Source organism: Rhinoderma darwinii, chromosome 4, assembly GCF_050947455.1.
Source record: "Rhinoderma darwinii isolate aRhiDar2 chromosome 4, aRhiDar2.hap1, whole genome shotgun sequence".
Classification (NCBI taxonomy): Eukaryota; Metazoa; Chordata; class Amphibia; order Anura; family Rhinodermatidae; genus Rhinoderma; species Rhinoderma darwinii.
In genome coordinates this window covers 96389405-96403654 of record NC_134690.1, presented here as the reverse complement: position 1 = coordinate 96403654, position 14250 = coordinate 96389405, and the positions used below count along the sequence as shown (strand labels likewise).

The following is a 14250-nucleotide window of genomic DNA, read 5'->3' as shown; positions in this document are numbered from 1 at the left end:
TTGCTGGGACCTCTTTGCAAAGACCACATGCGTCACTTTTTTTTACCCTTCTCCGTGCTGCTGTGTCCCATGAAATAAATTGCAGCATGGGTCAACCAGACCTAGCAGAGGACAGGAGGAATGAAGCCAGGGGAAGGGAGGGAGCTGACAATCTATTCTTTAGCTTCCACCTTCCTAGTGCCAATGCATTGCAGGGGGAGCAACGTGCCGCTTACTAAAGGGAGCCAGATGAGGGGAGCTGCCAAGATCTATGTGCAACTGACGTCTTACTGCAGAGCTTATCCCGCCTGCAAGGCCGTATTTACAGTTCATACAGTTCATGCTGCCCTAGGCAACTAGCCCTCTTGAAAGAGACCCTCCAGAATTAACATGTTCGGCGCTGCCACCTGAACTTGAAACGTGCCTATAAGAGACGCATCATAGACAGCATTCAGTCCTGTTTTCTAGACAACGCAACGCCGGACGGCTTTTCTGCAAAGTTCCTACAGTTTCTGGGTGGCAAATATAAACTTCATACAGGCGCGCAGAACATGTTATAATTAGAGATATATTTTAAGTTAATGTGCTACTTTTTTTTTGTTATGATATTATATACAAATACCATAGAAGGCTCACAAATGTGTCCTATAATGCACACATTCATGCAAGCAAACATACACTGAATGGTCGCTTTATTAGAGACGCCTGCCCTTTCACAATTGGAGCTTCCCTGTATGGAAATTAGACACGTGACCCTGGGTTTCAGCATAAAATCAAGTAAGCAAGTTTCCATTGATCAATGTCAGTGTGAATCTACATTAGAATTGGAAAATCGAGCGATTTGAGCGACTAGAATAGCTGGGGCCTGTATTTCAAGAACTGCCAACTTTGTCGGGTTTTCTCGTGCATCGGTTTTGAGATTATACCGAGGGAGGATGTCAAAAATCATTCTGACAAACCGGCGGTGCAAAGTCAAGCAAACTGTAGCCGAATACAACGCTGGTGCTTCAATTAAAGCGGTTTTCCAAGTTAAAACTTTTATGTGTCAGTGGTTTTAACCTCGGAATGTAATTACATTTGTAATGCACTTACTGTATCAAAATTGGCCCCGTTTCCCTTCCCGATGTTGCCATCGGGCACATGACTGGTGACTTCACTCTCTTTGACCGCTCTGTTTACCAGCCGTATACCTATCACGTGGTCAAAACTGTTAAAAGTTCTGCCTGGTAGATGGCACGTCGCTAGTGATGTGCCGTGTATGGGCTATTTTGTTATACAGCCAGGAACGCGCACGTGCGGTCCCTGCTGTTTTCTCGCTTGTCTGCATGCGCGTTCCTAGCTGAATAAGAGAAAAGCCCATACACGGCACATCACTAGTGACGTGCCATCTAGCAGGCAGACATTTTTAACAGTTTGAACACGTGATAGGTATACTGTAAAGGATCTGCCAGGCACAGCTTCGGGGTTAACTCCCAGAACTAATCAGTCAGCACCTGAGAATACATCCCTGAGACTGACTCCTGCTTCCACCATTCAGGCTGGCAGGCTTAGGAGTGGGAGAGCCTATCGTAACCTGGCCAGACTCAGCTAGCTCCCGCCCTCGGTCTATTTAAAGAGGCTCTGTCACCAGATTTTGCAACCCCTATCTGCTATTGCAGCAGATAGGCGCTGCAATGTAGATTACAGTAACGTTTTTATTTTTAAAAAACAAGCATTTTTGGCCAAGTTATGACCATTTTTGTAGTTATGCAAATGAGGCTTGCAAAAGTCCAAGTGGGTGTGTTTAAAAGTAAAAGTCCAAGTGGGTGTGTATTATGTGCGTACATCGGGGCGTTTTTAATACTTTTACTAGCTGGGCGCTCTGATGAGAAGTATCATCCACTTCCCTTCAGAACGCCCAGCTTCTGGCAGTGCAGACACAGCCGTGTTCTCGAGAGATCACGCTGTGACGTCACTCACAGGTCCTGCATCGTGTCAGACGAGCGAGGACACCGGCACCAGAGGCTACAGTTGATTCTGCAGCAGCATCAGCGTTTGCAGGTAAGTAGCTACATCGACTTACCTGCAAACGCCGATGCTTCTGCAGAATCAACTGAAGCCTCTGGTGCCGGTGTCCTCGCTCGTCTGACACGATGCAGGACCTGTGAGTGACGACACAGCGTGATCTCTCGAACACGGCTGTGTCTGCACTGCCAGAAGCTGGGCGTTCTGAAGAGAAGTGGATGATACTTCTCATCAGAGCGCCCAGCTAGTAAAAGTATTAAAAACGCCCCGATGTACGCACATAATACACGCCCACTTGGACTTTTACTTTTAAACACACCCACTTGGACTTTTGCAAGCCTCATTTGCATAACTACAAAAATGGTCATAACTTGGCCAAAAATGCTCGTTTTTTAAAAATAAAAACGTTACTGTAATCTACATTGCAGCGCCTATCTGCTGCAATAGCAGATAGGGGTTGCAAAATCTGGTGACAGAGCCTCATTAAGCCTGCACTTCCTGTCCCTCGGTGCTTGTGATTCTTTCCTTGTGGTTTCCTGGCCCAGCTACAGCTCCTGCTATTTTTGATCCTGCTCCATACAGACCCTGGCTTACCGACTACTCTTCTGCTTTTCGTTTTGTACCTCGCACACTCCTGGCTTGACTCGGCTCGTTCACCACTCTGGTTGCTCACGGTGTTGCCGTGGGCAACGGCCCCTTTTCCTTGCTTGTGTTCCTTTGTGTGTTTGTCGTGCACTTACTGAGCGCAGGGACCGCCGCCCAGTTGTACCCCGTCGCCTAGGGCGGGTCGTTGCAAGTAGGCAGGGACAGAGTGGCGGGTAGATTAGGGCTCACTTGTCTGTCTCCCTACCCCCTGCCATTACATAATCACAAGCCCATACCTAGTCTACCCCTGGTCCCTGACACCACTATGGATCCCCGTGAGACCCTGGCTCAGCAAATGCAGGGTCTCTCCCTACAGGTCCAGGCCCTGGCTCAGAGGGTCAACCAGCCTGATGCTACCCTGGTAGTTCCCCTCACCGCACCTCTTGAACCCCACCTCAAGTTGCCCGACCGGTTCTCAGGGGACCGGAGGGCTTTTCTCTCCTTTCGGGAGAGTTGTAGGCTTTACTTTCGTTTAAAGCCTCATTCCCCAGGTTCTGAGAGCCAGCGGGTGGGTATAATTATGTCCCGGCTCCAGGAAGGGCCCCAAGAGTGGGCCTTCTCCTTGGCTCCTGACGCCCCTGAACTTTCCTCCGTTGATTGTTTCTTTTCTGCTCTCGGACTTATTTATGATGAGACTGAATGGACTGCCTTTGCCGAGAGTCAGCTGGTGACCTTAAGTCAGGGTAAGAGACCTGTTGAGGAGTATTGCTCTGACTTTCGGAAGTGGTGCGTAGCTTCTCGGTGGAATGACCCTGCCTTAAGGTGCCAGTTTAGGTTGGGTCTGTCGAATGCCCTGAAGGACCTGCTAGTTAGCTATCCCTCTTCTGACTCCCTAGACCAGGTTATGGCTTTAGCGGTACGACTTGACCGACGTCTCAGGGAACGACAACGTGAACGTTTGTGTTTTCTCCTCCGACTCCCCCATGATGCCTCCCGAAGCTCCGTTGCTTCGTTCCTCCCCGAAAGATTCAGAGATACCTATGCAACTCGGGGCCTCCGTGTCCCCCCAACAACGTAGAGAATTCCGCAGGAAGAATGGTCTCTGCTTCTACTGTGGGGACGACAAGCATCAAGTGAACAACTGTCCTAAGCGTAAGATTGCAGCCAGAGAACTTCCGCGTCTAAGTGATCATCGGGGTGGTCACTTGGGCGCACAGGTATTTCCCGTAAATATGAAACGTACTAAGATCTTGCTTCCCTTTCAGGTCTCTTTTGGTGGTAGGTCTGCTACCGGCAGTGCCTTCGTGGATTCAGAGTCCTCTACTAATATCATGTCTGTGGAATTTGCTATGTCCCTTGCTATGCCTCTGATTGATTTGCCTAAACCTGTCCCGGTAGTGGGTATCGACTCCACTCCTCTTGCTAATGGTTATTTTACACAGCATACCCCTGTTTTTGAACTCCTTGTTGGCTCCATGCATTTGGAGCAATGCTCTGTACTGTTGATGCAGGGATTATCGTACGATTTGGTTCTAGGTCTTCCCTGGTTGCAGTTGCATAATCCTACGTTTGACTGGAATACTGGGGAGCTAACCAAATGGGGTAATGAATGTTGTACGTCATGTTTTTCTGTTAATTCTATTTCTCCCCCTAAGGAGGCGAATACGCTACCCGAGTTTGTTCAGGACTTCGCTGATGTTTTCTCTAGGGAGGCCTCCGAAGTGTTACCTCCTCATAGAGAATACGATTGCGCTATCGAATTGGTACCAGGAGCTAAGCTTCCTAAGGGTAGGATATTTAATCTTTCTTGTCCCGAACGTGAAGCTATGAGAGTGTATATCCAGGAATCCCTGGCCAAGTGTTACATTCGTCCCTCTTCTTCTCCGGTAGGTGCTGGCTTCTTCTTCGTGGGGAAGAAGGATGGTGGTCTTAGGCCATGCATTGACTACCGTAGCCTGAATAAGGTCACGGTAAGGAACCAGTATCCCCTTCCTTTGATTCCTGATCTCTTTAATCAGGTTCAGGGGGCCCAATGGTTTTCTAAATTGGATCTACGGGGGGGCGTATAACCTTATTCGCATCAAAGAGGGGGATGAGTGGAAGACTGCGTTTAACACGCCCGAAGGCCATTTCGAATACCTCGTCATGCCCTTTGGGTTGTGCAATGCCCCTGCGGTCTTCCAGAATTTCATAAATGAGATTTTGAGAAATTACCTGGGGATTTTTCTGGTAGTGTACCTTGATGACATACTGGTGTTTTCCAAGGACTGGTCCTCCCACATTGAGCATGTCAGGAAGGTGCTCCAGGTCCTTCGGGAAAATAAACTGTTTGCCAAAACCGAAAAATGTGTGTTTGGGGTACAGGAGATTCAATTTTTGGGTCAAATCCTCACTCCTCATGAATTCCGCATGGACCCCGCCAAGGTTCAGGCTGTGGCGGAATGGGTCCAACCTGCCTCCCTGAAGGCGTTACAGTGTTTTTTGGGGTTCGCTAATTATTACAGGAGATTTATTGCTAACTTCTCGGTCATCGCTAAGCCCCTTACGGACCTCACTCGCAAAGGTGCTGATCTCCTCCACTGGCCTCCTGAGGCTGTCCAGGCTTTTGAGGTCCTTAAGAAGTGCTTTGTCTCGGCCCCGGTGCTGGTTCAGCCCAACCAAATGGAGCCATATATCGTGGAAGTTGACGCATCTGAGGTGGGAGTGGGGGCTGTCTTGTCCCAGGGTACCAGGTCCCTCACCCATCTCCGCCCCTGTGCCTACTTCTCCAGGAAGTTTTCGCCAACTGAATGTAACTATGATATTGGCAACCACGAACTCTTAGCCATTAAATGGGCATTTGAAGAGTGGCGCCACTTCCTGGAGGGGGCTAGGCACCAGGTAACGGTCCTTACCGACGACAAGAATCTGGTTTTCCTAGAATCTGCCCGGAGGCTAAACCCGAGACAAGCTCGATGGGCGTTATTTTTTACCAGATTCAATTTTTTGGTTACCTATAGGGCTGGGTCTAAAAATATTAAGGCTGATGCACTGTCGCGTAGCTTCATGGCCAGCCCTCCTTCGGAGGAAGATCCTGCTTGTATTTTGCCTCCAGGTATAATCATTTCCTCGATCAATTCTGATTTAGTCTCTGATATTGCTGCTGATCAAGGTGCAGCTCCCGGGAACCTTCCTGAGAACAAGCTGTTTGTCCCCCTGCAATACCGGCTAAGGGTACTTAGGGAAAATCATGACTCCGCACTATCTGGTCATCCAGGCATCCTGGGTACCAAACACCTCATTACCAGAAATTATTGGTGGCCTGGGTTGCCTAAAGACGTTAAGGCCTGCGTCGCCGCTTGTGAGGTTTGTGCTAGGTCCAAGACTCCCAGGTCCCGACCAGCGGGCTTACTGCGTTGGTTGCCCATTCCCCAGAGACCTTGGACACATATCTCCATGGATTTTATCACCGATTTGCCTCCATCCCAAGGCAAGTCGGTGGTGTGGGTGATGGTGGACCGCTTCAGTAAGATGTGCTACTTTGTGCCCCTCAAGAAACTACCCAACGCCAAAACGTTGGCTACCTTGTTTGTCAAACACATCCTGCGTCTCCATGGGGTCCCGGTCAATATTGTTTCGGACAGAGGGGTACAATTTGTTTCATTGTTTTGGAGAGCCTTCTGTATGAAGTTGGGGATTGATCTGTCCTTCTCCTCTGCCTTCCATCCTGAAACCAATGGCCAAACGGAGAGGACTAATCAATCTCTAGAACAATACTTAAGGTGTTTTGTCTCTGACTGTCAATTTGATTGGGTCTCTTTCATTCCCCTCGCCGAATTTTCCCTTAATAACCGGGTCAGTAACTCGTCAGGGGTCCCTCCTTTTTTTTGTAATTTTGGGTTTAAACCACGGTTCTCCTCCGTTTCACCTGGTAGTTCCAACAATCCCGAGGTAGAGGTCGTTCATCGGGAACTGTGCACAGTCTGGGCCCAGGTTCAGAAAAACCTAGAGGTGTTCCAGAGCGTACAAAAAACTCAGGCTGATAAAAAACGTTCTGCTAACCCCCTGTTTATGGTCGGGGATCTGGTGTGGTTGTCGTCTAGGAACTTGCGTCTCAAGGTTCCGTCCAAGAAGTTTGCTCCCCGGTTTATTGGGCCGTATAAGGTCATTGAGGTCCTCAATCCTGTCTCCTTCCGGCTGGAGTTACCCCCGTCTTTTCGGATACACGACGTGTTTCATGCCTCCCTCCTCAAACGCTGCTCCCCGTCCTTGGCTCCCTCGAGGAGACCTCCTGTTCCCATCCTCACCCCGGAGGGGGTGGAATTCGAGGTGGCCAGGATTGTGGACAGCAAGATGGTCCAAGGCTCCCTCCAGTACCTGGTCCATTGGAGAGGATACGGGCCCGAGGAGAGGACTTGGGTACCCGCCCGGGATGTTCACGCTGGGGTATTGGTCAGGAGGTTCCACCTGCGTTTCCCCAGTAAGCCAGGTCCACTTAGAAAGGGTCCGGTGGCCCCTCATAAAAGGGGGGGTACTGTAAAGGATCTGCCAGGCACAGCTTCGGGGTTAACTCCCAGAACTAATCAGTCAGCACCTGAGAATACATCCCTGAGACTGACTCCTGCTTCCACCATTCAGGCTGGCAGGCTTAGGAGTGGGAGAGCCTATCGTAACCTGGCCAGACTCAGCTAGCTCCCGCCCTCGGTCTATTTAAGCCTGCACTTCCTGTCCCTCGGTGCTTGTGATTCTTTCCTTGTGGTTTCCTGTCCCAGCTACAGCTCCTGCTATTTTTGATCCTGCTCCATACAGACCCTGGCTTACCGACTACTCTTCTGCTTTTCGTTTTGTACCTCGCACACTCCTGGCTTGACTCTGCTTGTTCACTACTCTGGTTGCTCACGGTGTTGCCGTGGGCAACGGCCCCTTTTCCTTGCTTGTGTTCCTTTGTATGTTTGTCGTGCACTTACTGAGCACAGGGACCGCCGCCCAGTTGTACCCCGTCGCCTAGGGCGGGTCGTTGCAAGTAGGCAGGGACAGAGTGGCGGGTAGATTAGGGCTCACTTGTCCGTCTCCCTACCCCCTGCCATTACATATATGGCTCGTAAACAGCAGGAAAAGAGCGTGACGTCACCAGTCATGTGCCCCATGGGAGCATCGGGAAACTGGGCTAATTTTGATACAGTAAGTTCATTACAAATCTAATCACATTCTGAGTTTAAAAGCACTGATACATAAAAGTGTTAACTCGGAAAACCCTTTTAATGTGTATGAATGCACAATTTGTTGTTCCTTAGCACAGATGGGCTTCACCAGCAGGCAAACAATTCGAGTGCCATTACTGTCTAAGGAAAACAGAAAGGCAAGACTCCAATTGGCAAAAATTAGATCACTGAGCAATGGAAAAACATTGCCTGGTCCGATGAATCCAAATTTTTGTTGCACCATGCTGATGGGAGGGTCAGAATTTGGCGCAAGCAGCATGAATCGAACCCTTCCCGTCAGGTGTCAACAGTTCCTGCTGGTGGAGATCTAGTAATGGTGTGGGGAATGTTTTCTTGGCACAACCTGCGACCTCTGATACCTCTGGATGGATGTTTGAACAGTAGGACTTACCCAAGCATTGTGTCTGACCACGTTCATCCCTTCATGGCAGCTGTTTACCCTATGGAAGGACACGTTAGCGGCATTTGCAAGAAGCTATTCTGTCCGTATGGGCTATTATTTCTGCAGAACAATTTCAACACCTAGTCGTCCTATGCCACGAGGAATTGCTGTGCTTGCAAATGCCAAAATCAGGCCAATGCGCTATGAGATGGGTGTCTCTAAATAAAGTGCCTTTTCAGTGTATGTACACACACTACACACAAAGTCCTATGGGCCCCAGAGCAAATTTTGTCCCGGAGTCTGTCCCGCCACCCTTCAAATTATGGTCCTTTCAGACTTTCCATTTCTAGAAGTTTTAACACAGGGTAGACCCAAGACTTTGACAACCACACTAATTCAGACCTCCGAATTAGTCCTCAAAAAGAATTCAGACCCCATACCCAGACCTCAAAAATTAATTCAGACTCAGACCCCCAAAATTGATATAGACCCGAGATTCAGACCCACAAAGTTAAATAAGATTCAGACAGAGCATCACTCACCGCCTACACCGTTTTCCTGCTTGGCTTCTCCTTAGAGAATTAGCAAAACACGAGCTGACATAGTCCATGCCCTCCTGCCAGTGTTTAATACAGCTTAGTATTAGCAAGCTGGCACTGATCACTTTTTCCCCCACACAATAACCCCTCCAGCCAGGTAGAGAGAGAGGCAAAAGACAAGCAATGTTCCTCCCTCTCCTCTCAAGCAAGTGCTGATAGGTGGAGCAACTAACAGCAGGGGCTGCCTCACCTATCCGCAGATAAAAAATTTAAGACTGTTATTTCTTGGAAACTGGCGACCGTCCTCTTTGCAAAGTTAGACTAAACCTCCAGTGCCTAGTGTAAAATACAGCCCTGCCTGATAAGCGGAAGCCCAGCCTATCACTAACTGTTGAAGAAGAAGCCATCGTTTGTAGAAAAACAAGTTAGCCATGCTGGGTAGAATAAGAGGGAAAGCTGGTGGATTCATCCTGAAGACTGACCAGAAAAACGGGGTTATCATGGAGACTGAGGAGAGGGCAGCCATGCTGGGGACTGAGGAGAATAGAGGACTGAGGGAAACTGTATAGTACTATGCTGTGCTCTCCAGATGTTCTAAAACTAAAACTGCTCTCTGTGCTACAATTCTTTGGTTGGGTAAATTGGGAAGCCACCCCAGGTAGAAGACCACTGCAGTAGATTCTTTGGATATTGAGTTTACATGTTACGTATAAGCTACAAGACTAGGTACTGGGCAGGGCAGATGCAGAGACCATTTCATAATACAGTACTGTATGATATATGGAAAATGTCATTGTTTCATCATTTTGTGTGTTTATTTATACACTGTGTATGTTTGCTGTCTGCATTCTGTATCTTTTTAGAGAGGACCCCTCCCATAAAAAAACTTTTTTTCATTGCAATTTTTGATGGTGGTCTCAAAGTTTGAGTGAGTTAGTTCTTTCCCTTGATGATTTCTGGAAATAATTTCCAGTAGCAGTGAGGTTAATATATTCACTTGACATCTGTATGGTTGCGATTGATCATCTAAATGAAATGCATGTGACAATCTGTGAAATCATTTTTTTTTTTTTTTTTTTCAAGAGCATCCTTGGTTCCTGTGTATTCATTTGGGGAGAATGAAGTACTTGAGCAATGTCATTTTGAACCTGGCACCTGGAAAAAGACCTTACAAGAAACATTCCAGCAATGGATTGGTTTTGCCCCCTGTATTTTCTTTGGACAAGGGGTCTTTTCTAGTGCTTCCAAAGGAATAATGCCCCTACGAAAAGCAATCAACACCGTGGGTTAGTGGCACCTTCTTATTATACTCAACTGTTTATAATTCTTGTAAGACTGTACGTTCATACTTTTGCGATTCACTGCAATAAAACCATGACAAATCCCTACTTATACCATAATGGAGACATACTTATCAGAATGAACTCTATTATTAACATGTAATACATATAAATTGAGGTAGCATGACTTTCACATACTTTCTAGGTATTTTTGGTCCATCCGGTTATAACCCACCAATATCCTCATTACTTTCATGCCATTCTCCTCATATGTTTGTTCATCAAACCTAGACCAGATAACCACTCCTTTATCTCCATCCAAACATGCCATAGTCTTCTTTGTAACTGAGACTAAAACTTAATTCCTATTAAATTGTCTTGCTACAGCAACCATACAACCCCGTTTAAAATTAAGCCGGTTCCATTATCACCGGATCACCATTGGTCCGGCTTATAGAACCCCTATGAAGCACTGATATATCACGGGAGAAGTTGTGGCTAGCCAAATGTTTCTTCTGCAGCGGTTCTTACAATGGAAATTAAAGGGGTTGTCCAGTTTATCAAACCCATTTTCATATACCCTGAGTGAAGAGCAGTTAGAAAGAGCGTCTCTTGCTCTGGAGGACTGTATTTCTGAAACAACCTATTGATTTGAATGGCCACTGTGTAATGCTTAATTTCCCCTGTGGTGGCGCTGCAGGAATATGTAACACTCACTGCCAGGTTTCCACAGATTACAGATAAACACTGGGGGTCCCAGCAGGGGGACACTTTGTGATTAGCCTATTACATTTTGATAATGGTTTGGTGGGCCACCTCTACTCTATGTATACACTTGTTAGTTCAGTGTTAAAAAAAAAAAAAAGGACATTCAGACTATTTGCACAGCAAATATCTGTTTTGCATACATGATTTGGTTGGATTATTTTCAGCTAAGAACCAAGAGTGGTAAGATATTTTGTGTTTGACTCCCAAATCTACACTTTCTGAATTTGGTTCAACCTTACTATGTGTTAACATACTAAACTTTGAGGTGTGGATACAACATTCACATGTGCTTTCTTGCTCATTATGTACCTCTAAATTGCAGGAAATGCAAATTTCAGTTTTGAAAAAAGATTTAATGGATTTTCTACATCAGCCAAGTTTCTCCACCCTACACTCTTTTAAAGCACCATAAACATAAGGTGTGAGTTGTGTTAACATAAAAAGAGGAATTGCCAGAAAATGTTCAATTCAATAGAACATATTCATAAATATTTCACTTTTACCTTTTGTGAGATACATTGATTTGACTTAAAATGGTTGATACAGAAGATACTACTCTCTATGCCCGTTAAGCATATCATATATCAGGTGGAAAGACAACAATAAAAAGATTAAATGTTCCCTCCATTGACGAGACAATAAAATAATCTTTTAAGATAAAGGGGCATTTTTTTTTCCATTTAATGCAAAAGATAATGGGGAGGGGGAATTTTCATCAAAACTAGTACAGGGAAAAAGTAGAGCAGACGCGAAGAGGAACTAATCCTATTGCTGTGTTCAGAAAAATGTGATTGGTTGCTAAGGTTTCCCTTGTTTTCGATAAATCTCCCCAATGTGATAGTGCTGTAAATGTGCAAATAATATACATTGTAATATATTTATTTAAAAAAAATTCATTGTGCACACATACAAACCGTACAGATACGTTGTGTAAATAGATACCGACAATCACTTATTGCTTAGCATATCATCAAAAAGTAAATTTATTTCAGTAATTCAATACAAAAAGTGAAAGTCATATAGAATCATTACACAGAGTGATCTATTTTCAGCATTTTTTTATTTTAATGTTGGTGATTATGGTAACAGTTAATGAAAACCCAAAATTTAGTGTCTCAGAAAATTTAGAATATTATATAAGCCCAATTTCAAAAATGATTTTTAATACCGAAATGTTGGCCTACTGAAAAGTATGTACAGTATCTGCGCTCAATACTTGGTCGGGGCTCCTTTTGCATGAATTACTGCATCAATGCGGCGTGGCATGGAGGAGATCAGCCTGTGGCACTGCTGAGGTGTTATGGAAGCCCAGGTTGCTTTGATAGCGGCCTTCAGCTCATCTACATTGTTGGGTCTGGTGTCTTTCATTTTCCTCTTGACAGTACCCCATAGATTCCCTATAGGATTTAGGTCAGACTAGTTTGCTGGCCAATCAAGCGCAGTGATACTGTGGTTATTAAACCAGGTATTGGTACTTTTGGCAGTGGGGGGCAGGTGCCAAGTCCTGCTGGAAAATTAAATCAGCATCTCTATAAAGCTTGTCAGCAGAGGGAAGCATGAAGTGCTCGAAAATTTCCTGGTAGACGCTGCGTTGACTCTGGACTTGATCTAACACAGTGGACCAACACCAGCAGATGACATGGCTTCCCAAACCATCACTGACTGTGGAAACTTCACACTGGACCGCAAGCAACTTGGATTGATGTCTCTTCACCCTTCCTCCAGACTCTGGGACCTTGATTTCCAAATGAAATGCTAAATTTACTTTCATCTGAAAACAGGACTTTGGACCACTGAGCAGCAGTGTTGGTCTACTGTGTTATATCAAGTCCAGAGTCAGCGCAGCCGTCTAGCAGGAAATTTTTTCCCTCTTCTGACAAGCTTTATGGAGATGCTGATTTCATTTTCTAGCAGGAGGACTTGGCACCTGCCCACAATGCCAAAAGTACCAATACCTGGTTTAATAACCACAGTATCACTAGATGATCTGCAAGAATAAACTATAATATGAGTTTCACTTTTTGAATTTAATTACTGAAATAAATTAACTGTATGATTTATGAACTGCCTTTTTAATATTTTATTATTATAATCAAGACCTGTTTTATCTACCCGCTTGCAGAGCTGCAAGTTCAGAGCTCAGTGGGTGTTCCCTGTGAATCATGCTCTTTCTCCTGCCCTTCTCAATTCTGTAGCCTGTCTGTGTTTCCTCCCACTAACCTGCTCTGACCATAGAAGCTTCTACCGTGCTCAAGAGAATAGTTTAGCAAGGAGCAGGAGAAGTAGATAACTGTATATTTTAATCAAACCTATATGAAAAGTTCCTTTTATTTTAGAATAATTGGAGCAATTCATGGATGGCATTGAATGTACATGGTTTACACAGACTGTCCATAACACATTGAGAAAGGATAAAGGGTGCATATATAAGCAGCGTCTTCTCTGAAAAAGAGATCAAACTTGCTTAACTTCTGTTCTTCTTTCCAGTTGGCAAACCTATCCTTGTGCCTAAAATGGAGAATCCTCCTGAGCAGCAGGTGGACACCTATCATGCGCTCTACGTAAAAAGTCTACAAGATCTTTTTAATTCTCACAAGGAACGGTTTGGTCTTCAACAAAGTGACTGTTTGGTACTTATATGACAACAGAGTTTAAAAGACTAACTTGACCAAAGGCAAATAAAGCAGTGATGATGGACTTGACTGCTAATAGTATCAGGACATGTATGGGGTTTCCGCTGCGTAACACCTGGTTACGGAGGCATCCTGGGGTGCTTACAGTACTTGTTGCGAAACATAGCTGAAAAGAAACCCCTCTGATGTCCAATGTGAGACGTTGTCTGTTCATGTGACCATGACAAGTCCTCCAGGAACAGGTGTCAATTATACAAGTGTTGTAACTCTATTGCCCATGGACAATTACTTGAGTTATGACATACAGTATGTTATAGGAAGAATGTAATGTGTACAATAAGATGTTCTGTATATTCAACTTTGACATAAAGAATGAATGTAAATTGTTCAAATGCATTGTCTGTCCTTTTTTGGTCACCGTACCTCCTTATGCGGGCGAATATTTTTTTTCTCCCTAAAATTAAGTAATGGGTTTGAAGGAATGAACAGACATCAAAATAACGCCTTCTGAAACAAATCACTATAAGAGATCGTTAACGCTCATCAAATATAGGATGGAATTAAACCGTGTATTTGGCTGTGTCATTTCACTTTCAGATCAGAAAGTAGAGCTCATTAGGGAAGAGCTATGATCAGTGACTCCATATTATCTACAGAGTCTATAGAAGTCAGAAATACACATTTAATTTCTGGTGATGTCAGAGGTAAATGTGCTCTGTTTCCTTCTTACTTTATACTATGACTTGCTCAGACTGAATGTTATACAGTGGATTTGGAAAGTCTTCAGACCCTTTCACTTTTTTTTCAAATTTTCTTAAAATGAAACATTTCAAATTTTGAATGGACATAAGTATTCAGACCTTTTGCTATGACACTTGA

The 14250-nt window shown here is 45.1% G+C and overlaps 1 protein-coding gene across 1 annotated transcript in view; it reads left to right on the top strand.

Annotated features, from left to right (window-relative positions):
* Positions 1-13763, top strand: part of LOC142759337 (diacylglycerol O-acyltransferase 2-like) — a 30396-nt gene extending 16633 nt beyond the window's left edge. Inside the window, exons 8-9 of the mRNA XM_075861421.1 lie at positions 9774-9976; positions 13226-13763. Of these exons, the coding sequence (XP_075717536.1) occupies positions 9774-9976; positions 13226-13380 (358 nt within the window). The 3' untranslated portion in view covers positions 13381-13763. The remainder of the gene's footprint in view (positions 1-9773; positions 9977-13225) is intronic.
* The last annotated feature ends 487 nt before the right edge of the window (positions 13764-14250 follow it).